The sequence below is a fragment of the Thunnus albacares genome, chromosome 23, assembly GCF_914725855.1.
Source record: "Thunnus albacares chromosome 23, fThuAlb1.1, whole genome shotgun sequence".
NCBI lineage: Eukaryota > Metazoa > Chordata > Actinopteri > Scombriformes > Scombridae > Thunnus > Thunnus albacares.
In genome coordinates, this window is record NC_058128.1 from 16,331,284 (window position 1) to 16,356,118 (window position 24,835).

Sequence of the window (24,835 nt, forward strand, 5' to 3'; positions counted from 1 at the left end):
CCCTCAGATGGTTATGGTCTCATTCATCCAGAGCGGACACGGCGGCTGCAGCAGCAGGGGAGGATGATGAAAACAGCAATGATGCTTCAGGTAAAACCCAGCACACCCCCATGGAGAGTCATTGATAACAGCTCGGCCGTCTTGAAAGCGGAAATACACGAGCGATTAACGGGTCATGTGACGCGTCCGTGAACGCACACTGCAAAAAGTGTTCGCTCTATGCATGGTCTCCAAGCTTATATCTAGATACCAACTTTAAATGCATGACATGATAGAATAATATATTAAAACGTCTAGTCATATGAGATGTAATTTTTCACTCTTGCTATTTACATTTTTCCGATTTTTTTTTCTGACTCACTCGTCTAATACAGGAGTCATGCTTGAATTAATTTAGGCCAATATAGGCTATTATCGCCTTTTCTGTAACCCGCACGTAACTTCATTGAACATAAGTATAATTATATTTTTTAGGGAACAGATATGAATAAATTTAGGCGAAACAAAATTTCAAGGCTCCTTTTTTGCAGTGCAGGATGAGCAGAGATGGATAATTCTTACAGTGTAGGATGAGCAGCTTACAGCGGCTGACAGCAGGTTAAAGGTAAAACCGGCCTATAGCTGTAGGCTGTAGAGACCCACTGAGAGCATTATGCAGTGCCAGCACTTTCATCTAGAATAAGCGCTTCACAGTCCGTGTAGTCAGTGCTAAGACGGCCGGTTGACTAATCTCATTGTTCCATCTCTTAAATGAAAAACAACTAAACAGCCCTTTAACTTGGTGACACTGAGCCCCACAGGCGCATTAGACATTTATGAGTGTCTGGCTGTTGATATAAAACGGATGCGTGGGCGGCTGAGTCTCGATAGAATCATTTGGAGGAAACCCAAAAAGGAAAACCAATTGGGAGTTGCTCACATTAAAAAAACCAAAAAGTCTCCACATATTTTGGTGGAGCTCAGTCGTCTGGTGTGTTTTTAAAAACTCACTATTGTGTTTCATTACACTTCTGCATGATGTCACGGGGCGGTGCCCTTCTAACTATTTCAGATGAAAGCTATTTAGCTAAAAGGAAAGGTCTTGGATCATTTACAAGCAGTTGTGGAAGATATTGATGGTAAGAAAAATATCATATACATTTGACTTTGTTATATAATGATAATTATTTTTGTAAAAATCCTATTTTCTTTGTGTGAAGGCAAAGACAAAAATATAAGACAGTAATCACGTTTTGAGATATCATCATGAGAATTATTTTACTACTTACTTTTACTAGGCATAACCATACTTTAATGAGGGCTAAGCTTGTTGGGAATGGCTTTATTATTTGTTGATAAATCATTTGTAAATGCATTATAGTTTGTCTATAACTTCAGACTTATTAGAACTTATCTAGATGCTGCAAAACTGTACACGCACGCAATGACTTTCTCACATTTTCACTATCACGTTACAATTTGGTCCCAAATTGGAGTTTCCATTTTAAAACCGATACAACCACTTTATAAACAAAAGCTCAAGGTACTCTACAAACAAACCCAATTATTATCACCACTGTAGTATCATTCAGAGATATAATTTAGTATGGCACGTTTTTTACGTTAATTGACAGAATACTTTATGCAGAATCTTTAAAATGTCATGAATAGATTTTATTTTTCAATTAACTTCATACAAAGTTCAGTAAACAGAAGAAACCTTAATCAAATCAATATTTAGTGTGAACAGCTTTGCCTTTAAAACAGCAGTTCTCCTCGGTACACCTGCACATAGTTTTTCAAGGTACTTGGCGGGTCGATTGCTCAAAGCATCTTGGAGAACTTGCCACAGTTCTTCTGTAGATTGAGGTTGTCTCTGGCTCTTCATGTAATCCCAGGCTTACTCGATGATATTGAGATCAGGGCTCTGTAACATACCAGTCGCTGAGGATAGTTCTTTGTGGTTCTGGCTGTATGTTTGGGGTCATTGTCATGCTTCAGAATAAATTTGGGATCGATCAAATGCCTACCTGATATTGCATAATAGAAAAGAATCTATACTTCTCAAGTGCCTAAAACCACAAAAGGATTGCGCGGTTAAACTTGTGCAAATGAGAAAGTTGCATTTGCATGTATGTAAATGAGGTAATAATCATACTTTCTCCTTTCTATGCAAACAAGCCTCTTTGCAAAAACAGTCTAATTCACAAAGACCAGCGCTAATAGCCACAAGCAGTTAGAGTAGTGCTGACTGGATAGTTGGCGTTAACTTCGAGCACACTCACTCTCTCTGCCTCTCTCTCTCTCTCTCTCTCTCTCTCTCTCTCTCTCTCTCTCTCTCTCTTTCTTCAAATCTTCAAGCTTGTGAGGCTTGAATGATATTGAATAGATATTGTGTAGATGTGTAGCAGAACACAGAACATTAAGTACCGTCAGATCCTGACCGATCTGGTGTTAATGAAGTTACCGCTGCTGTGCCGTGTGCGTAAATGCGCACAGCCTCTTTCTCAGTTTAGCGACGTTCTTATCGTTTCAGCTGCTGTGTGATGCTGCAGCCAGCTGTGACACACAGCCAGCCGTAACTGATGCTTCTGCGAAATTCCGGATAAATTCAGTGACACCTGTACGACATTATTGTAAGATTCAGACATTAATCTAACACATTTCACATTATAGTCATATTAATAGCTGTATTCTATTTTAATGGACATTTCAATATATTATGTTACAGATGAGAAATAGTAGAGAAGTAAAAGAAGCAAAATACATGAAAGTTGGTTTGTGATTGTGGAGAGCTCCATGTGCCTGTATCTGTTAATTAAAGACGCGCAATTTGAGGCGTTTGTGCTCTCTGCAGTTTTCATTGTGGACCAATCTCTGTGCTCAAATGTGGGGAAAAAGCCTGAAACCCTGGAAACTGCTCCGCTCACTCAAACAGACGCAAAACAAGGGCTATTTGCACTCAACTGCAAAACTTTATGGGCGTATTTGCGCCGGCATGTCATTAGCGTTAACTCATTTGTGAATAGGACCTTAAAATGGGACATTAAAAACTGCAGACTTGATGACTTAGTATAAAATAATGAACCCTTGATTCTAAAAGAATTAATGAATTGACAAAAGTTATAAGTGTAGACTGATTTATTATTATTATTATTATTATTATTATTATTATTATTATTATTATTATTAATGGCTTACTAACTCTTATAACTTCGTCATTGTCACATAGAAAACCACAGCCATTGTGCCTGTGACTGTGGAAAAAAATGGTATATATTGTAATACATAATGGAAAAGTAACCACGCCAAGGGTTGTAATGAGGTGGAAGTAAACTTTAGTGTATTAAAAAAGTGTAGCATGCTCTGGTTCTGTGTGCTTTTCTCTTTTATTAAGATCACATTTTGGCCCTCAGGTCAAGAGATAAACAATGATATCAGGACACAGTCACTGGTATGTTCTGTTATGTTCTGTTTGTTATTTTAGGCTACACCCTCGTAACACATCTGATGGTGATTAGACAATGTCATGTTCCAATAATAGGGTGAAAAAAGCAATTAAAAAAAAATCAAGTCATGATCTATATTCAGTCCATGAGGTGACAGGGTTCTCAGACAGTGGATCCAATAGTGTTCCCTCCTGGAAAGGGAAACATTCAAGTTACCTCCTCTTAGGGGGAGTGATACCTTCTCAATACCAATATATCTTAAAAAGGAAATAGGATGATTAAATTCAACAAAATAATGTGTTGGATAATTCATGTTTTTGTGCTCTACTCATCTTATCAACATATGACTTTCCACAAGGGCAAGTGATAAGATAAATGACCAACTTAGTGTAAAGTGACATAACTCCTTTTATAGGGATCTCTTTACCTATGTGAGGGTGTTTAAAACTGTTCCAATAGTAAGTATAGTTACACTGATTAAGACAACCACAACTGCAGCTGCCCTCAGGGATAAGTGCTAAAGTAGCTTGGGCTGGTACTGATTGAAGGGGAGGTAAATATGAGTGTACTAGGTGGTCTCTCAGGTTTTCACCTCTTTTATATACCATGAGAGGTCGTTCTTTGAATACACCATTGAGCTGACAATCAGATTCAAGTATATGCCAATGTTTTGTTATTATTCTCTTTATCTATTCTGCACCCTTTAAATACTCTGTTGTAAACATTGAACAGTCATTTGATTTTACTGTAGGTTTAATTTTTAAGAGATCAGACCTAGATCTGTCTTTTATTTTAGTGGCAGCATCATTTAGGATTTCTTGTACCCTCTTTGTTGAAAGTTGTTTTTCATTTCACTCATGTTGGGAGACTATTTTTTAACGATAAAGGATGATCAGAGTCTGCCATTAGTAAAGTATTTCTAGCAGTAGGTTTTCTGAACAGATCTGTATACAAGTAATTATTCTCTCTAATGATCCATAAATCTAGAAAACTGATGTTTGTAGTCATAATCTATAGTAAATGACAGAAATTCAGAACATGAGATGAGTATGTAAAGAAATGACTCTAGATGGGTCTTGGACCCTTTAAATAAACAAAACACATCATCCAAGTACCTCTTCAATAAGAATATATTCTCTTTGAAGCCATGATTAGAATAAAAAAACTTCTCTTATATAAGTTAGAAAATGAGAGTGAAAAGGAACTACCCATAGGTACTCCATGTTTCTGAATATAAAAGGTATCTTAGAACATCCAATAGTTGTATTTTAGAATCAACTTAGCCAACTCTAAAAGACAGTTCTTTGATGGACTTCAAATAGAATTGTGTTTCAATTTCAGGGCCTCAATACATCCATTATGTGGTATGGATGTACACATAGCATTCACATGAAAGACCACTAAATAAAGTTCCTCCTTGTCTAAGAGAGGGTCGATGGAAACATTATAGATAATGTTTACTATGTGTCCTGCGTCTTTTGTAAAGGAAGGAAGGTTCTGAAGGTTCTGCTAATGGTCTGATAAAATAATCAGGATATACTTAACCAAAAAAAAATTGGAATGTAAAATTTAAATCTCTATATGTGGTATGAGACATAATGGTTTTTGTCACTTTATTTGAAGAGAACTGATTGGCTGTAGTTCCTGTCAGTGTGTTTGTTAAACGTTTTGATTCACTGACGGCGTCTTGATTGTTTTTTTTACACCCTAATGGTGGAACATGTTTATCTAATCACCATCAGATATGTCACTAGGGTGTGGCCTACACAACATACCAGTGCCTGTGTCATACTATGATTGTTGTTCTTGAAGAAATGCCCAAGGGCTGAAATGTCATCATTTCCATCTTTAGGGGTTACAAATTGGACAGACATCAAACCCTCCTGTGTGTTTCTCTCCACTGAAGTGTTGACCATCGCTCAGAAATATCCACAACAATCATAATAAAAAGAGAAAAGCATACAGAGCCAGAGCGTGCAACATTTTTTTTCCTACTCTCATATATTGTAATACACACTGAATCCCAGTAGATAGAGCCCTTACACAAAAGTAGATGGACAAGTTTAAACAGACTGGTTAAGGTAGCATGTACACCAGATACAAAATCATTTTTTAAAATGTTTGTTCAAGAAATGCTTCAAACCGTATTACACGTGATCTTGTGTGAAATAAGAGCTGCCAAGAAATACTACAGTAAACAGGTTCAGCTAAGGTCAATGGCTCTTTCAATGATCTTTGCTACCTGGTCTACAGGTCATGTCAGTATTGTGTTACCTCGTCTCACGTTCTCATTGACATGAGAAATCTACAGGATAACTGCAGATATGCAGACTAGCCAATTATCTATTATTTGTTTTTTAAATGCTTTTTGTGTGCTTTTATCTCTTACTCATGTGATTTTGGCACGTGTGGGTGTGTCACAGCAACGGAAACATAGCTCGATAATCTCTATTCTATTATTAGACACACATCTTTGTGATGGAACAATGTGGGGTTTATATGATTAAAAGATGACATCTGTTTTTAAAGGCCATGTTTTGTTGGGATGAAATCAAGCCTGTTGGCAATAAGCCTATACTTGTCCAGTTGTCTCATCTTTTGTACGGCCTTGCACTTTGATGTTATTGCACAACAACACATTTCAAAGAAGTGCATTACCTTACAGTAAAACATACACAAGGACACTATCGCTCTTGCATTTCTTTCTCTACCTGCGTTGTCCCAGATGTTGTTGTTTGGTGACTAACTGCTATAAAGATGTTCAAATGACCTGAAATTATTGTCTTACTTGAAAGCTGTATATGCCAGTAAGGGAAAGCTTTTCCCTAAGTCATTTACAGTGTTAGGACAGTAGGAAGTTCTGGTGTTGCCTTAAGAAATTCCTTTTTTTTTGTTTTATGGAAACTCCTCCCTGTGTGTCAGAACATTCTGCCCTTGGTGGTGTGAGCTGTTCTTATGAATGGCCAAAACAAATCATACTGTCTGGGCTAGTGTGAGAAAATTTCATGCTTGTACTTCAGTGCTGTATGTTACACAATGTAACGCTACTAAGTTACATTCTTGTAGAATAACTCTTTATTCAAGGTTTGTGCAGGCTAGGCAAAGCAAAGCTGGCAAAGCAAAGCAAAACAGAACTAAAGGATCCAACAAGAATTGGGAATAGGTGACTAGACAGAGAACAGGAAAGGAGCTGACAGACAGACTTTGTTAGCAACCAGCTGGTGAACACAGTGTAGGATTTAGCTGCTAAGGGGTGAGATTATTCCCTCAGGAGTTGGTGGAGAACAAAACTGAGCTAAAAGGACGGTAAATATTGGACTATTGTTGGACAGAGACGCACCTCTAAATGAATGCTTATGTTGCTCTATATACATTGGATGTGTAAATAAGCAACTGTATGCTAACAAGTTTGCCATATGGGTGCTAATATGTCAGCATTGTGTTCAGAGCTCGTTTCAACTTGTTCCCAAGTGGCAAAAAAAATTGATTAATTATTACTTTTAAAATAAATAACTCTTCAAATGTTACCTTCAGAAAGCAGAAACTAAATTTCAGCCCTGTTGAACATGTTAATCATAAAACTAGGAGGAAGTTCAAAACAGTAACTTGTTGGGGAGTTAAATGTCAAAGGGGAAATATTATGACTAACTCATTCCCTGTGTGACTTTGTGAATCTTTGTCATGTTGACACAACAGTCGAATGTTAAGAAACATGAGTATTCATTCCTCCAGTTCATTTTTGTTTTGTGCTGAAGTTCAAATTTCAACCAGCAATTATGTTTTTTCGCACATAGCGCTCCTAAAGACGGTTGTACAGGGTGAACACAACGTAATGAACATCATGCTCAGATCACATTACACATTATACAATACGTCTCTGTCTACGTGACTTATGATTGAACTGGATTTAATTGGGTAAATTTACAATGCTGTTTTCTAAGGAAAAATTAAGTTGTAGTGTGCACTTCTGCCCCTCTCCTGTAAATCCAGATACACACTTACTGCTCGTTCTGTTTTTGTGTATTTATTTGTGCAGTGGTGCGGGTGGTGGGCAAGGATTCAATACCATTTCCACTTTAGTATGGTTCATGACACTCAAATAGAAAAAAATTAAAGTGTGTCATCAGTGCAAAGGAAGAAGTTAATACAATGTCCAGCATGACTGTAACATTAAATTAAATCCTTTATATATTGCTCACACACACACATATATTCAATAAGCCCCGCCTCTAGAGACAAAAGAGTTTTTCAGCAGCTTGTCTTCCACTCTAGCTCTAACACCACAGCTAGATATCACCACATTCAGGGCTAAAATTAACAAGTAACCTCCTCAGCATCAGATTTCCTGTCATACCAGGTGGTCTCCCAGCCAACCCTCATCAGAGCCTGCCACTCAACCCTACTTGAAAAGAAGAAGAGAAAAGGAGGAATATAAAGAGTGCAAAGAGTTTACAAGATTACAGGACTTGGAAAAGCAGAGGAGTAGCAGAAGTCTGTGTCCAGTGCTGGCTGGCTGGTGAAAATGATCCTGTGGGTTGCCTTGCTGATGATGTCTCACTGCTGTTTGAATGGAGCTGCAGCAGAAAACATGGGACTGGAGAGGATACAGAAATGTAGCACTACGTGTTCTCAGGTAAAACTGCATCCTCAGGAGCATTAACTTTAGCACAGCTTACTCAAAGATTCTCATTGTGCTGTTAAATATCAGTGTCTTCTATTATTAACTACTTCTATTTACAACTACTACTATTTCCTACTGCTGATGACCTGTAATACTACATACACCAGCTGTGAAGACCTCTGCTACCACTAATTATACAGCTACTGCCATGACTGATACAGAAAGAGAAATAAATCAGTATTAGAGGGGGATTTTTTTTTGAAAGGACTTATGAGTTAACCTTGATTCTGGATTTCCTTGAAGGCTTGCCAAACAAGACGTAATCTGTTGAATCCAGATGAAAGTGCTTCAAGTGTGTGCTGCTGTAAAGCTAAGACATTTATGATTCACTTAAGCTAACTTTAGTATTTACTTAAGCTCATGTTAAGTGAGACTGGGTAGGTAACTCTAACAATGTTCTTCAGTCTCAGTGAACAGACTCTGATCCTATAAACTCTTGAGAAACTGGTTGCATTATCTTTCTCATTGTTCCAAGTGCACAATAAAGATACAGACACTCAAAACAGAGATAAATGTCTTGTTGTTACAGCTGATAGTTCCCCAGAAATCCCAACCTTTTTTTTTTCCAGATAACTGGTAGTATTTTGACACCACTGTGAACTGTGTTGACTTTGACTGTGTTGACCTCATATCCTGTATTGACATTGGCCTCCTGCTGGAGACTGTTTGGTCTTTGATCGTGTATACATCAGAGCAATGTTAAAACTGCACAAGCATTGTAAAGAACAAGCTACCACTCACATCTCTGTTGAGATTTTTTTCAAAACCCCGACGCATCTTGCGATAAATAATGTACTCCAAGTACACAAGTCAAATCATACTTTGTCAGTCATTACTGGCTGCAGGTATAGCAGCACATGTGAATATATTGAATCGTTTTCTCAGGGCACATTTCCTGCCTGATGGATAAACAAGGATGTATTTAACAAAGTTCTGATATTGATCCAAGTCAAATAATGCTTTATAACCTTGGTGATGCATGATTTGCATGTGTCATCTTTCAGCTCCATATAAATTTTGCACACTGCACAGAATTTTGTTGCAACTCTCATAGCAAGTGCTGCCAAACCGAAGCACACAAACACAACTGCAGTTCTACACCACAGCATAAATAGATTAACCCTGGACCATAACAAACTGCAGCACAAATAAAAACAGGTTGGGTTTCACCAGAAGGAGCAATGAGGATGTAAAAAGCTCCTTATTGTCTGGGAATCCCCTGTCCTGGTGTTACCTTTGGTCATTTTGATAAGAATTCATTTATTAATGGAGCCCAATAAAAAAGCCTTAAAAAGGATTTAAAGAGTTGAAGTGCGTCTCACTCCAGTGCCTCTTGTTCCTCTCTCCTTGTAGGGTCTTCGCTGCAAAACCACACCAAATTGTGAGTATAGACACGCATGACTGCTACATCACATCTGTACTCATGCATGCACACACACACACTAAGTGCTAAGAGCCAGTATTATATTGTATCTTAGTATTTTACTGTTTTGTTCAGTGTAAAGGTCTATAAAACCTCATTTAAACAGTCATGTGCCACCAAAACCATCTATTGAAGCATGTAAACACTTTTGAATATCTGAAAGCAGGGTGCCCCACCTAGCAAGCTAAGGCATCAGGAACTTAACCTACTTAAAATAATTACCTGACATGCTATGAAAATAAATGCCTTACATGTTATTCTTATAATTATTACTCTGATAGGTATGAGGGTGTCAAATTGAATGTGGAAGCAGATGTGTGTGTGCTTCCACATTCAAATTGAATCTGTTTTGAGTGTCTGTATCTTTATTCAAATTGAATGTGGAAGCAGATGTGTGTCATGCACAGAACTTAAAGCTGTGCATGACACAGATGATGTGTTTTCTTCCTCTCAGTGAATAATAGCAGAAATAAAAAGTATAGATATTTTTACTGGGGTACAATTGGACTGCATAACAGATTCCATTTGCCATGGCAACTGCTTTCCATGGAAACACACACACACACACTACTCAACAACCTGCATTGCACGTACACATACAGTATTACGTCACTTTATGGGTAAGCAAGCAGAGAGTTTCACAGACAATGGATGCATTGAAAAAATAATGTGCACTTGTCTTTTTTTCCTGGTCCCTGCCCTGTGTAGATTTGTTCCCTCCTCCGTGTCAGAACCCTCCTGTAAATCTCACCACGTCCTCCCCGTTCCACAACATCAGCCTCTCCACAGTCATGAGTTGTGAGGGGAGGCAGAGGTGCTCACTTCAGCTCAGATTCAAAACCGTATTACAACTCACTGGTATGTACATGTGATGGCTTGAAGTAGACAAAACATTTACTGGCTGCTGCTATTCAATATGCAAATGAGCTTTGAGTTTCTATCCAGCTGACTTTTCTCATAAACTTGGGTCATCCACAGGGTGGGAAACTCAAATGCACACTCACCACATTATCTAGCGGACTTCAGAATGAAAATTTAGATATTCCCAACTAACTAATAGTGACTAACTACGTTCAGCAGAGAAATGTATCTACAGTAGTTATCTGACACCAAGGTATACAGGATATTATCTTAAAATAAGAACCAAACCCATCCAGACTGTTGAAATGTGTTTGTTTACAATGAATGTTAAAGTTGGAAACTAATGAATTAACTGATGGTTTCAATTCCAGATGTCTAAATAAAGTACATCTTAGTACACAACAGAATGTAGATGGCAGGTATATATATATATATATATATATATATATATATATATATATAAATATTAATATTTAAAGGTACCTTGTGGAGTTTTTGACCACTAGTTGTGCCATGGACCAATGTTTTTAAAGAAAGAAACATAGCTATGCCCCATCAAAGGCAGTGAAGAAGAAGACTGCTAGCTAGCAAACATGGATGTAAACAATGTAAATGTTTTATGAAGAAGGAAACGCACCTCAAGGATACGCACAATGCATTTGAATGAGAAACACTTAGAGATCCCCTCCAGTCATGTTTTAAGACATATGAAAAAAACTCTGCTTGGAATTATAAATTGAGTCTGATATGGGTTTTCCCACTAAAAAGTTCAATTACCTTGTTCTTCTCCTCCCTCTTCTATAACTGAAAAATGATCTATGATTATGGTTCCATCATGCTTGGTACACCTTAAACTCAGATTTTCAGTGAGGAGATTAAGGTGGAAACAGCCTTCTGGTGTGAAACTCTGCACAAACATCATTCTGCACAGTGACGCTCAAATATCCAAATGAAGGAACAAGAAGAAAAAAAATTTTTTTGAGTGGAGTTGATCTTTAATGTAAATATAATTTTCCAAGAAAATCCCACAGGGCACCTTTAAGCACAGTGTGTACAGAAATGATGGCCTTTTGATTATTACTTGTTCTTGAAATGCTGTTGTATAGAGAGGCTCAATTTCAGTCAAGCAAGGAGAGTCACCCAAACATTTGGGCTGCTAAACATGTAACATTAATAATTCTGGTGGGCAGGAATAAGGTCCTAATCAGGAAGGTGGTGCTTGTATCTTAAAATCATGATATAATCTAAATATTGTCCACATCATTTTTATTCTGTAGAATGACTGTGCATTCTCTAGAACTGACCTTCACACCTACAGAAGTTGTGACTTCAGTTATTTAACTTTGTATTGACAAGGAAGTATCACATGCAACTCTTTGGTTGTAGTCAAACACAGATACTGTCATGGTCAGAGATGACTATCATTGATGACACATTTAAAAGCATCCGGAAAGTGCAGAGTAACAAAGCTGAAGGAAGTTTGCATTTACGTAGCTAACCACTTTCAATGATCGAACTTCTGCTTTTGCATTATCGTCATGCCAATTAACATGTTCTGTTCCTGATTCCTGACAGCACAAGCTGCATGAACTGATAAGGTTTGGGTAAAACACACACATGCTGGCACTGTTATAACCGCTGCAGATAGCTTTACTCTGCAGGCTGGCATGGGGAAATCCCTTTAATCACTCAGTCAATAAAATGTGAAAGATGTCTTCCTGCACAGCACTTTAACTAATTATATGCACCAACAGTTTTTACTATAACTGATTAGATAACTGTCTGGTTAATAGTTGATGTTACTGTTTGTTTCAGCTGTCTTCTACACAGGCTTCTGACTGAGACATTTTTTTCTCACCAGAGTCCATCCATGGTGTGTCCTTCTGCACGATGACACCAGGGATGTTGACCGACTGCCAAATCTTCAGCTTCACAAAAAAATCTAGAGAGAGGATGTCTGGACTGCAGGTACTGTTAACAGCACCACTAGCATCACGTTTACATTCAGTTTCTCCACATTATTGGGTGTAGGAAATAGGAGTTTAAGGGAGGGAATTATATTGCTAAAAAAGCAAATAATGAAGAAAATATTTCTCTGTAACACCTGTATTATTTTGTTCATGTGTGTTCTACATCAGTAAGAAGAAATTTAAAATATATTTGATTTCATTTCACAATTAAATTTTCACAAAACTTAATTTATGGTGTATTTTTTATATTATAAATAAGCTATGAACTCTCAGAACTTGGACTAGAACAGCTAATTTGACACTGAACCATCAAGTAGGTAGAGATATGGGTCCAAACACGTACAGTTAGTAGCTTCCATGACGACATTGCTGATCCATGGCAGACATGTGACAGCTTGTGTGTTTTTATTTCCCTTTTTCCTGAAGGTGGAGGTTGAGGATGATTGCACTAATATATCTCCAAACCAACGAGTGCAAATATTGGTGAAAACATTGCCAACCTACTGTGGCATAACATGGACTGGCACCTATCATGCTCCAGGTATGAACATGTTGACATTGGCGTATGCACACACAGACATACATGCACGTTTATGAGCAAACAGGAAATTTAGTATCTGTAAAGGAATGTTTTTGCATAGTAAATAGTTGAAGTCAATGTGTAATCTCTCAAGTACTTCCTTGTAATTGATATAAACAGTCAACGTCAGAAACACTTTGAGCCCAGTTATATTGAAATGAAGGTAAATAATTAAACTGTATTGATGGTTATTATGTAAAAGCAACACGTGCAGGGGCTAGGTCACATTTCTCTTGCTGTCATTTTTTCCTATGCTTACTTTTTACTAGTTTAAAAGTACTTACTTTTCACCACAGGATGCACCAGTGAAGATTTGAGAAGACATGTCCCAGAATGCATCAGTAAGTAAAATTTTGTTTCTTAAATAAACAAGGCAACATGTCTCACATACTATAACCCTTTTTGTCTATAAGAAGTTGTTTTGTCTACTTGGATTGTTTTGATTGAATAGATTTTAGGTTAAACTGGAGAAGGTTAAACTATAAGATTTTTGAGAAAAAAGCAAAGATGAGAGAAAAAGCAGAAAAAAATACAACTAATTTAGTGTTATGTTTCTTTTTCTTTCCTGTTAATCATTGTGTTAACCCTCAAATTTATCTTGTGGGCCCTCAGGGGGTCCCGTCCCTCAGTTTGAACACTACTACAATAGGAGAGATGTAAGCCTTTACATGTACCTATGAGTGAGTTGAAAATCTTTTACTAATATTGACCTCTGTCTCTTGCAGCTGGAAGGCTGTCGTATGATGTAAACCCAGAGAGGAAGGAGCTGAGTGTCAATGTGACAGACATGCTTGAAGACCACGACTACCACCTCCGTCTGTGCCTTAACAATTTCATCTGTGCTGGCACAGGGGCCCATACCCTGGTTAGTCCCTCTAATAATTGGAAATGAGAATCAGAATGACTTTTTTGTGCTGTAAAATACTGACTATAAACTCAGAGAGCCAACAGAATCTTAAATTCAGTACTACAGAACAGTGCAAGAAAATATGAATACACCACGTATACGTCTGTCAGAGAGTCAATGAAAACGCTATGAGCACAGTTGTACAGTGTTAAGTTCACAGCAGGAAGATCCTGGGTTGAAATCCACCGACTTGCTTTGAGATTTCTGTTTGTTTTCCCTGCACCTGTGGGAATTTCTTTCAGTTGCTCTGGTGTACTCCCACAGTCCAAAGGCATGCAGGTTGGGTGTACTGGAAACTCTAAATTACTCATAGCTGTGAATGGTTGTCTGTGTCACCTGTAATAGGTTGGAGACAGTGGTGGAAGAAGTACTCAGATTTTTTACTTAAGTAAAAAAAAAAAAAAGCGATACCACAATAAAAAATATGTTCTGATTCACAGTCTTACCTAAATAATAATATTGGCAGCAAAATGTACTTAATGCTTCAAAAGTACTCATTATGCAAAATGGCTCCATTTAGAGTGTTACGTTTATCATATACAGTATATTATTGGATGATTAATAATGATTCATTGACATGTATATGTAAGCAGCATTTCAGAAGAAGAAGAAGATAAAGCTAATTTTAACAACTTGCACTGTTAGCTATTTTAATCCAAAACAAGGCATGTATATCTGAAAAGCAGCTTGTAACCATAGCTATCGAATAAATGTAGTGGAGTTACAAGTACAATATTTTCCACTGAAATGTAGTGGAGTAAAAGTACAAAGTGGCATAATATAGAAATATTCAAGTAAAGTATAAGTACCTCAAAACTGTCCAGGGTGCTTGGTTAGTCTCCAGTGTCCCTGTGTGTGATAAGAAGGTATAAATGATGGATGTATGGACTTTGAACATGCTGTAATTTCTGGCTGTGATGTAATGGCAATTACTGTGCCATCAGCTTCACATCAGTAGTAGTGTATCTATGACAATTAACTTTTTAAGGTTAGAGCCCTTTCTCACTTAGTCAGTGGGTTGTTCACTTTGTATTTCAATGGTTAAAATTACACACTCACTACTTATCATTAAAACTCTCAAAGCTGTCTTTTAACTGCATCTGCCTTTCAGTCTTTTTTATTTTCTTTCATTTCATTTCATTTCATTTTATAGCTTATAGCTAATTTTCATCTGCAGTCCCTTTGGTAAGTCACAATTAAAACATCTAACAGTATGAAGCAAAAAAAACAGGACAGATAATACAAAGCCACACACACATAGCACATCACACATAGACCCACAATGTCAGCTAGAAATGACTAATGTATGCTTGTCAAAGTTAAAATGAGATTATTTGCGTTCATGAGAAGACCATGAGATAAAATGTAATCAATGTTTAGAGCTGATTAGGTTTTAGCAGACTTTTTAATTTGGTTATAAAAGTACTGGTGGAGCTGCAGTTCTTCATATTGTCAGGCAGGGCATTTGACTGAGTTGTGGCTTTCACAGAGAATGCTGACTGTCTGAATACAGTGCGACGAAATGGTGCAGTACAATCTTTTATAGAGAATTTTCTTGAGGATTTCACTGAATGAAAATACACAAAGTCACATAGTGGCGGAGGGGCTAAGCCACTTAAAATTTTATGAACAAAGCAAAAATTTGAATATGATCTATAATTCTCTTATTTCTCTTAAGCTCAATAAATTGTATTTCTTCAGTATCCTATAGTGATGATAATGCATCATCTTTTATCCAGAGTTTTTAAGGTTTGTCTATATAAAGATTCTAGTGGTTTTATGGCTGTTTCTCTAGCTTGCCCCCAACATGTAATGTAAGGATCATAGCATGCATAAATATCTTGGCTGGATCCAGAGAGAGACATTTTCTAATGTGTCTAAAGTTTGCCAAGTTGTACTTTATGGTTTTTACCATTTTTTAAACATGTTTATATAAATTGTAAACATGTTAATTTAAATTAAAATTTGGATCCAATATCACGCCAAGATATTTAAAATCAGTGACTATTGACTAATTTTCACCTTTGATGAGAATTTATCAGCATTAGGAGGTTGTACCATGGTTTTAGAAAAAAAAAACATACCTTTTGTCTTGTCAACATTTAGACTAAGACATGATTGGCTGTGTGATCCTTTCCATCGCAATTGCAATACATTTGCAGTTCTTTACCATAGTACACTGTTGTGGAACATCATTAATATATAGTCTAAATAATAGGGGACCTAACACTGATCCTTGTGGTACACCCATTGTGAACTTCATGTTACTGAACAGTGCGTCACAAACTTTAACACATTGCATCCTACTAGATAGATAGGAAGACATCCATGTCAGTGATTTAGATGAAAAGTTAAATTTAGAGAGTTTCGAGATTAAAACGTCATGATTGACTGTATCAAATGCTTTACGCAGATTTAAAAATACAGCACCAACTCCTTTATCAAGCCTAGATTTAATTTGTTCTATTGCATGTAAGGTAGCTGTTTGGTGGAATGATTTGCTCTAAAGCCAAACTGCATACAATGTAAACCAAAATTGCTTGTGTTAAGAAATGCTGTCAATTGTTCAATGACAACTTCTCTGCAACCTTTCAGAGTACTGGCAGTATGTTTATCAGTCTATAGTTACTGGATTCGTGGCAGTCTCCAGATTTAAAAGTTTCATGTGCCAAAGAGAGATAGATAAATGTTATAAACTCTGTTTACATTCCAGATAAAGAAGGAGGAACCCATGAAGAGAGCCATCCTCCCTTACTCCAGACCTTTGCCCTGCCTCTGCATTGAGGTAAAAGTTTCTGTCAACACGCCTGGCTTTCAGCACTTAGGATCTGTTTATATTAGTATTAGTCAACTGCACACAGGAGTTAACCTTTACCATTTACTGATAAATTCCTTACAGGGATGGTCTGCTGTGACAGATGCCCCCAGAGTCCGGGTCTGCCCGTTCAAAGACCGTGAGTCACTTCATTGCATTTAGTCACAAAAGATTCTGTGCTGTAAAAACAAATACCATATCATTTGACGAGATTGTAACATGACCTGGGTTATCCCCGCAGGTCTTGAGGAGCTGTGGCTTGGAATAACTTTTGACCCACTGGAGGAGGCACTATCATGGGAACTTGCTTGTCCAGTTGCTGTTGTTGTTGCTTTGTGTCAACAAAGAAAGGACGGCATCTGTGTGGATCTGCCCCATTCCTCCCGGAATGTTAGCAGAGAAAAGGTAGCAGCCTTTGACCTGCTCAGTAGCTTCAGGGCAAAGGTTCTGGCTGCTGGTTTTGGTCACAAATCACTAAAGCATGAATCTGAAGGCAGTGTACACATAAGCCAATGGTACATAGGATTATACACATTCCTGGCATGCTAGAAATGCTACACAGATGATAATTACTGTAGGATTTAGATTATGAATGACAGAACAGATGACACACTATCACTGGGTGAGTGATTGTGATAAGGTGTCAGGAGTTTGAACGTGTCATGGTTTATGACATGTTCAAATGTCTTAAGACTGAATGATTTACCAACTGATGATTGAACACGGGCCATCTTCCTCTATGGCTCAGCACAATTTTACACATCATTTAATGGGGGAAAGAAGTTACGATGACAACAGCAAGAGTGCTTTTTTATTGACGTCAAAATGTGCTCTTAATGCTGCGTGGGTCTCTGCTACACAGATGATGTCAATGTCAAGTGTTTACATATTAAAGTAAACTGTGGAATACTTAGCCAGTCATCTTAAAAAAGAAGTGAGTATGGGTTCATGTTTTGCTTCAACCCCATACTCTTATGTTTTTCTTAAACATCAAACCAAACTCATAAACTTATCTAAACTGTTGCTCATCTAACAGCAGTAAGAGCACAGAGCAAGGGGGGAGATTATGCACCTGGGAATCCTTAGACAACACCAAGATTGTATTTTGATCAGAGATCATCATCAGAAAAACCATGAGGTCATGTCACTTGAGAAGGGACCTGCCTGTTGATATAAAAATAGCCAGTGATGCAGGGAGTCTCTCAGCTGAAAGCTGAATCCACCTGACATAAGAAAACAATGAAGTCCGAACCCAAACAAAGCGTGTGATGAAGCATTTAGTCAGTCTGATCTAAACTAAATACTTATACATCCACTTAAGTAATTACAACACTGTACGTGCGTAAGGATTGTCATTTCATGTGTAACTTATTCATAAAACTTTGCTTTGCAGATAACATTTACCAAAGTGGATCCACACCCTCAACTGTGCATGAAGGTAATGATCATTTCCCCCCTTTGGCGCTTTAGGAGTTTCACTGTAGAGAAATAATACAGCTGACACACTCATATTATTGTTATTAATTAATTATTGATAGTACAGTACCATTGTATTAGTTAGCTAGTAGGCCTTACTTCTCACTTGTAGGATTGTAAGTCTTTACTTAAAGGGGACGTAAATGCTTTTTGTGGTTTTCTGTCATTTATATACTCTTACAGTGTCAGTTCAGACACCCAGAATATAAATACTTGGAATTGTGCATATGTGAGTGTAAAGCTGTGGCTATTGTGCAAGTGTTGCTCTTATTAAGGCTTGAATAGCAGAACTCAGGGTTACAACATAGCTGCGTTAAAGGAACAGTTCAACATTTTGGGAAATATGCTTATTTGCTTAGAGTTGTTGGGAAAACACCTTGTCTGGTTCTAAAACAGAGATAACAAAATTCACTATATAAAATATAATTTTAATATGATCTTTAGTTCACTGCAGGCTCTCAGTCCTGGACCAGGTGTCCCTTTGCTGATGAGAGATTCCAAGGTACCAGTTTTTCTCACATCAGCATGATAATCACGTCACATCTAATTATTGCATACAACAGTCAGTTGTTGTACAATTTGTCATTATAATGATAGCAGCACAATCATTTCCAGCATGGGAGGTGACTGTGACAAGACAACAGGGTCACGAAGAGGTGAAGATGTCGTCAAAGATCAATGCGACTTTCTCTGTGGGGCTGTGTGAGCAGTCTGCAGTGTCTCCCATGTGCCAGACTAATGAGACACACTCTGTACATGTGGTAGGTGTCACACACTCTACATCTGTGAATTGAGGGCAGTGCCAGCAGTGTAGATTCAGAAAAGATGATGATGGTATAGAGATTGCAATCTTATAAGTAGCTCTGATATCTTTTCATTTGGGCTCAAAACATTCTTGATAACTTTGTTGTATATTTACTTTTTGTTGCTAGGAAACACTCTCTGTGATTCTGGAACTTTTTTTGACCATAAATCAGATTAAGTCACTCTGTGTTGAGAGCTGAGATGTATCAACATTTTTCTGAGCTCCAATTGCCATCTCATATCTTACCATTGTTCGCTCCAACAGTCACTTTTTTCCTGACTGGTGAAGCACTACGACAACCGGCAACCTTAAGTTATCATGTAATTAGCTGCGGTCAATTGTAAATTTTCATGTTTAATGTAGTGAAATGTTATTAAAAAGGCACAATAAATGAACAATTATATGGTTAATCTTGCGGCTCCCTTTTGGAACCACTGCTTGTAAAGCATAAACCATCATTTGTGATCAACAAAGCAATTACAGGTAATTACACCTTTAAAATGAGGTGTATAGAAATCACAAGGCATCTGCCAAAATAATAAGTTTGAACTCGTTGTTGCAGGAAGATTCTTGTACTCTGATGTTAAACAGTATCGATTATCTCATCTCTTTTCCTCAGTTACTGCTGTAGACAAAACAACACAAACCAGCAAAACAGAAACCATTACAATCTCCACAACACCTGAAAGGTTAAGCATTTCATGTGTCTTTTGTCTTTCTCAGGAGAAACATAAGTCTGTTGACTTAAACCTGCCAGGAGAACTATGCAAAGTCAACTCTTGTCTCCAGGTTTGTTTAGTAAATAGATCCTCTGAGTTTAACCAGCACATTACTTGAATAGACAATGACTTTGAATACACATTTTGTATTTGGACAGATAAAGAGGCTCGATGTGAAGTTTGCAGTCACAGTCATGCACTGTTATGACCAATGTGGTAAGTATGCTCTGGTTTCCTGGCATCATTTTGAGAAAGGAAAGTATTCTTTGTCCCAGCGCCATTTACTCAGTGATGAGAATTACTTTGCAATGATGGAAAAAAATCATTATATGTTAATATAAGGGTTCTGTGGAAAGTGAAAGATCCTGTCTTTGTTGCACCCTGTTATGATTTGAATTCCAGTTTCCCCTTGCATAATTAAGAAATTTGAAGAATGTGAAGCTGTGGGAAGCAGAACGTACACTGATTATATCAGTTTGTCTGACCAACTGTGAAATTTGCTTCATTATCCTCAAGAGATATTGCTTTAATGGAAGAGTTTGACATTTTGGGAGATATGCTCTTTCACTTTCTTGAAGAGGGTTACATGTGAAGATTGATACTACTCTCATGTCTGTGGGGGAGACCGGGGATGGCTGTAACATTTTTGACATTTCTGTCTGTAGCATGGAGCTCTTTTAAACCACTGCATTCAAAATGTGATGCAAACTAGTGACATGTGTCTGCTATTAAATGGTGTAGCTTTTATCTCTGCAACACAAACAGAAAATGCATGGTTTAGTCTCAAACACAAGGAGTTAAATGTTACAACTGACCCCATAGTCTGGGTTCGTTGTAACATACCCTGGGGTGAAATGTAACATTATGAAATAAGAATTATGACAAAAACTTTTTATTCAACACTTTAATGACTTTTGGGATGTGTTTGTGTGTGTGTGTGTGTGTGTGTGTGTGTGTGTGTGTGTGCCACACTAACATTTAATCATAATAATAAAACTGAAAACAAATGTGCAAATGTGCACCAGCTGTGTGAGTCTCTGTGTGAGTGTGTCTGTGTGTGTCAAGTATGTTAGTCAACGTCTGAGTCACAGTGGTGACAAATGTATGGCACTCCTGGTGTGCAGGCTTCATGGGCCCAAAGACTACAGGTCATACAGCAAACCCGATCTTAGCTTTCCCCGCTCTTTTACATCATTTGATGCTCTCTTCTAAATGGTGAGAGGCACCCCCCTGTCAGTCTTTCTCTTTCAGGACCTAGGCAATTCAAGGTAAACATATAAATATAATGAAATGTTTTGCTTGGGGAAGGTTGCAACATTTTTTGACATGTTGTTACAACTAACCCAGACTCTTGTAGTCATGAACTAGCTGACCTTACAGCTAACAACTAAAACATTAGCACTAACATCTTGCATGAAAGATATCTACACAGACACATAATTAACATGATTTAAGTTTGATGAGTTTATCTACAAAGCAGGCAATGCTATCACAAAAATAAGTGAAGTAAAAAAAAATACTTTCTTACCTCAAAATTAGTTTTGTCTTTCTAAAATGGGCTGTGTCTGCCACAGGGTGCTACTTCCTCACATTTGGAACAAGTACTAAAGTGAGCATGTGCAGAGTGACTCAGGTGACTTGTAACTTGTTCCTGATTGGAGAAATTTACAGTGTTACAACTAACCCATGTTACAACCATCCCTGGTCTCCCCTACGCTAAATATGAAGCTGAAGCCAGGGGATGCTTAGGTTAGCTTAGCATAAAGACTGTAAACAGGGGCAAACAGTTTTTGTACAAATTTGATTAATTAGCGAGCTTTACAGGTGCTGGTAGGCAGATTTTGTTACCTTTGGACAGAGCCAGGCTAGCTGTTTCTTCCTGTTTCCAGTCTTTATGCTAAGCTAAGCTAACCGTCTGCTGGCCCCAGCTTCGTATTGAACAGACAGATATGAGAGTGGTATCGATCTTCTCATCTAACGGCAAGAAAATGAAGTGTCAAATTATTCCTTTAAAACATATGAAATCCTTCCAACAGCCGGGTGTCATGTGTCCATCAGTCTTCATAATGTAAATTCTCTTCACAGATCCATCAATTCCCTTCACCAAACAAGTCACTTGGGACTTGACTTGGTTCATTGTGCCTGCTGGTGTTTGCCTGTCTGGCATCATAATTGTCACTCTGGTGCTGCATGCAGTGTTAACTGGTAGGTAAAAAAATCATGCTATCATGCTCAGGGCTGCAGTTATCTCTGGTGACATACTCATAACACTTGTACCAAAATTGAATTAAGCCTAGTTCCAGTGTCCACCCTTCAAACTCAAAGACTTTGTCGCATGCTCCTGATAAGTCTGCACACTCTTGGTTAAGTCTGCAATGCTGCAGACTTTGTATGACAGATTTATCCAAATGAATAGTGGTTTACTGTAAAAACAAAAACCAAACTCAAAACAGTTATTATGTTTGTGTGCTTTCCCTCTCGTTGATGTCTGATTAAAGTCTTTTAAGTAGTAACTTGTGGGATCTCAAGAAAACATTTGTGTTTATAAAACATTAGTTGGATTGAATATGCACTTAAAGCCAGACTTCCTCTGTGAATTGAAGTGTTTACAGTAAATTAAAATAGCACGTACCACAGATGTGATGGGAAATGCCAAATGAGCAACTCATTTAAATGAATTTGTCATCATATTGGTCTATGTCCTCAAGTGATTTCCCATGTATTCTGTTTCAGTGTATAAGAGGAGGAAACAAAAGGGAAATGGAGGCGACTGTTCCTCTGAAATGCACACAGGTAAGATAATCAACTGATTTTATTTATTTATTTTTTTTTTACTTTTGATGACCATGTAGCCTATAGATTTAATGAAAATCACCTGAAACTTGAACCTCATTCTGTGTTTTGTCAGAATCTACTCTTGACTGTGTGGTCCCTACATTACAAACTCATCCTGCTCGCCATGGAGGGGTCCTCATACCTGATTCACCGCAGCGTGGAAACACAGAGAAAGCCAACTTACTCTCTGACTGACCAAAAGAACAGCGCTCCATTACCCGCAATGTGCAGTATGAAACTGTAAAAATGTTACACAAACCAAAGGAGTCCTCTGTCGAAACAAGTGTGAGATGTTAGGACAGATATTTCAGATATTTTATATATGTTACTGTGTATATGCTGCTTTGTGTGTTTGTTATAGTTAGTGGCTGATGTTTATGTATTCTGTGTTGTTGTCTGTATGAAAGTTATATTGTCATTTTTTATGTTAAATATTCATTTTGCTTGCAGCTAAAATGTCACAATTTTGTTACATAATAAATATGTAACGGTATTGCTTTTAAAAAAAAATGTTTTTGTCCATAAACAGCAATACAATACAATATTTTTTCACAATAGTATGTCCTAGATGTATTCTTAAGTGATGCTGTGCCATTTTAGCAGTTCTCATGATGACGCGAACTGTAGGAAAGCAATAATTAACGTTTTTAATTCTGTGTTTTCTGATCTATTGTAAGCCTTGGTAGCCTTAACTGCCTTAAATGTGGCACATCAGTCACAACATTACGTGACATGATAAACACCTCTCATGAAACAGCCTCACCAAACTGGTATTTACTGGTTGTACTGTATTGCATAGTGTTTGTCCACACCTTCAGACAGTCTCCTGCACACCCCCATACGCAAGAGGTCTACTTTGGTATATAAACAGACCAGCTTCCCAGAAATGAGTTTCCGATGCAGCTCTCACAGCACTTTGTTTGAACACCTGTTCAGACAAGCTGACACTGTTGTTCGCTGTATTTCCTTTCAAAATTCCCTTCCTTCATCCTTTTGCATCTTTTGAATAATGCCCCACATGCTTCTGCTGGGGCATGTTATCCCTAATGTACCGTTCTTCTTAGAATGAAAACACAGGTTTAGTGACACACAAAAAATGCATTTGAATTTACTGGAGGAACATTATCAAGTTACAATGAACATATTATATGAGCATATGAACATATTAATGAAACTGTAGTAAAATTATTGATGCTGCTGTTCTCAATATTTTCTTACTAACACTTGATAAAATGACTATGTGTGATAATTATTACTGTACCTTGCAGTTCTCCTCGGTTTTATGGAGTGTTTTACTGTTTTTGATTCATACACACACATCTCAAAATGAAGGCTAATGTTGCTCTGTGCCTGCTGGATGTGTACATAAGCAGCAGTTAACATTAGACAATTAGATTCTTATCAATTATGCAATATCATACTCTGATTGGTCCCAAGTTTATTCTGCAGCATGACAATGACCCCAAACATACATGAGTCATAAAGAGCTATCTTCAGTGACGAGAAGAACGAAGAGTCCTACATCAGATTATATGGCTGCCCACAGAGCCCTGATCTCAACATCATGGAGTCAGTTAGGGATTACATGAAGAGACATGTACTTTCTCTAAGATGCTTTGAACAGCCAACCTGCCATGTACCTTGAAAAACTGTGTACAGGTGTACCGAGGAGAACTAGTGCTGTTTTGAAAGCAGAAGTTTTTTCTGTGCACTGAACTTTGTATGAAGTTAATTGACCGATTAAAACTGTTTGTGGCATTATTTTTGAAAGAATCTTCACTTTACTTTTAGTTCCTAAAACTTCTGCACAATGCTATACTGTACATCAATACTGTATCTAATAATACTTATTTCTATTGAAGTAAGCAAAAAAAAGGGGAAGAAGTTAAATTGTGCAATGATTTCTCCTGAAACTGCTGTACAGGGGCTTTTAAGAAGCAGATAACAATCTGTGGTTGCTGATACATTTAACACATCATAGTGGTGGAACAGCGGTACATAACTAGGAAGCTTTGTGGTATTTTACTAATTAGCATGAATACAATTTTAAGCAGGAACTTCTTGAACATGTTTATATTTTCCTGTTAGTCCTGCTGTATTTCCCTACTTTAATTATCATTATTATTTGTAGCAGTAGTAGTAGTGATAGCAGTAGTAGTACTCCTGCTGCTTTTCATTATGTGTTCACAGTACTTTTATTTGTTAGTTGAGTTTTCATGATCAGGTTTTGCGTTCCTCTCCATGCCTCCATGTTTTCTCCAGTTCCATTTTGCGCATTGTCGGCATGTTTGTGTGAAACTTTTGGGAACATTGTAATGGAGGAAATAATGGTTTT

The 24,835-nt window shown here is 37.5% G+C and overlaps 1 protein-coding gene across 3 annotated transcripts; it reads left to right on the top strand.

Annotated features, from left to right (window-relative positions):
- Window positions 1–2: 2 nt before the first annotated feature.
- il17rel (interleukin 17 receptor E-like) lies at window positions 3–22,993 on the top strand. 3 transcript variants are annotated; one of them, XM_044343401.1, is made up of 19 exons: window positions 3–90; window positions 7,786–8,061; window positions 9,463–9,490; window positions 10,241–10,390; window positions 12,255–12,361; window positions 12,790–12,904; window positions 13,240–13,284; window positions 13,669–13,808; window positions 16,564–16,635; window positions 16,750–16,804; window positions 16,907–17,070; window positions 18,059–18,103; window positions 18,586–18,643; window positions 18,757–18,902; window positions 19,670–19,735; window positions 19,824–19,881; window positions 21,751–21,870; window positions 22,399–22,458; window positions 22,574–22,993. In XM_044343401.1, the coding sequence occupies exons 2-19, from the start codon at window positions 7,951–7,953 to the stop codon at window positions 22,693–22,695; spliced, it is 1,662 nt and encodes a 553-aa protein (XP_044199336.1). In that variant the 5' UTR covers window positions 3–90; window positions 7,786–7,950; the 3' UTR covers window positions 22,696–22,993. The 3 variants fall into 3 exon arrangements, with proteins under 3 accessions (XP_044199336.1, XP_044199339.1, XP_044199337.1); XM_044343404.1 differs by lacking the exon at window positions 3–90 and adding an exon at window positions 993–1,118; XM_044343402.1 differs by lacking the exon at window positions 3–90 and having other exon boundaries at window positions 7,313–8,061.
- Window positions 22,994–24,835: the final 1,842 nt, after the last annotated feature.

Bases quoted from the DNA above. Each gene is read 5' to 3' on its own strand.
- il17rel (XM_044343401.1), top strand. From the start codon at position 7,951: ATGATCCTGTGGGTTGCCTTGCTGATGATGTCTCACTGCTGTTTGAAT. The intron at 16,636-16,749 runs GTAAAAGTTTCT...AATTCCTTACAG, and splicing joins TGCCCTGCCTCTGCATTGAG to GGATGGTCTGCTGTGACAGA. The intron at 21,871-22,398 runs GTAGGTAAAAAA...ATTCTGTTTCAG, and splicing joins GCTGCATGCAGTGTTAACTG to TGTATAAGAGGAGGAAACAA.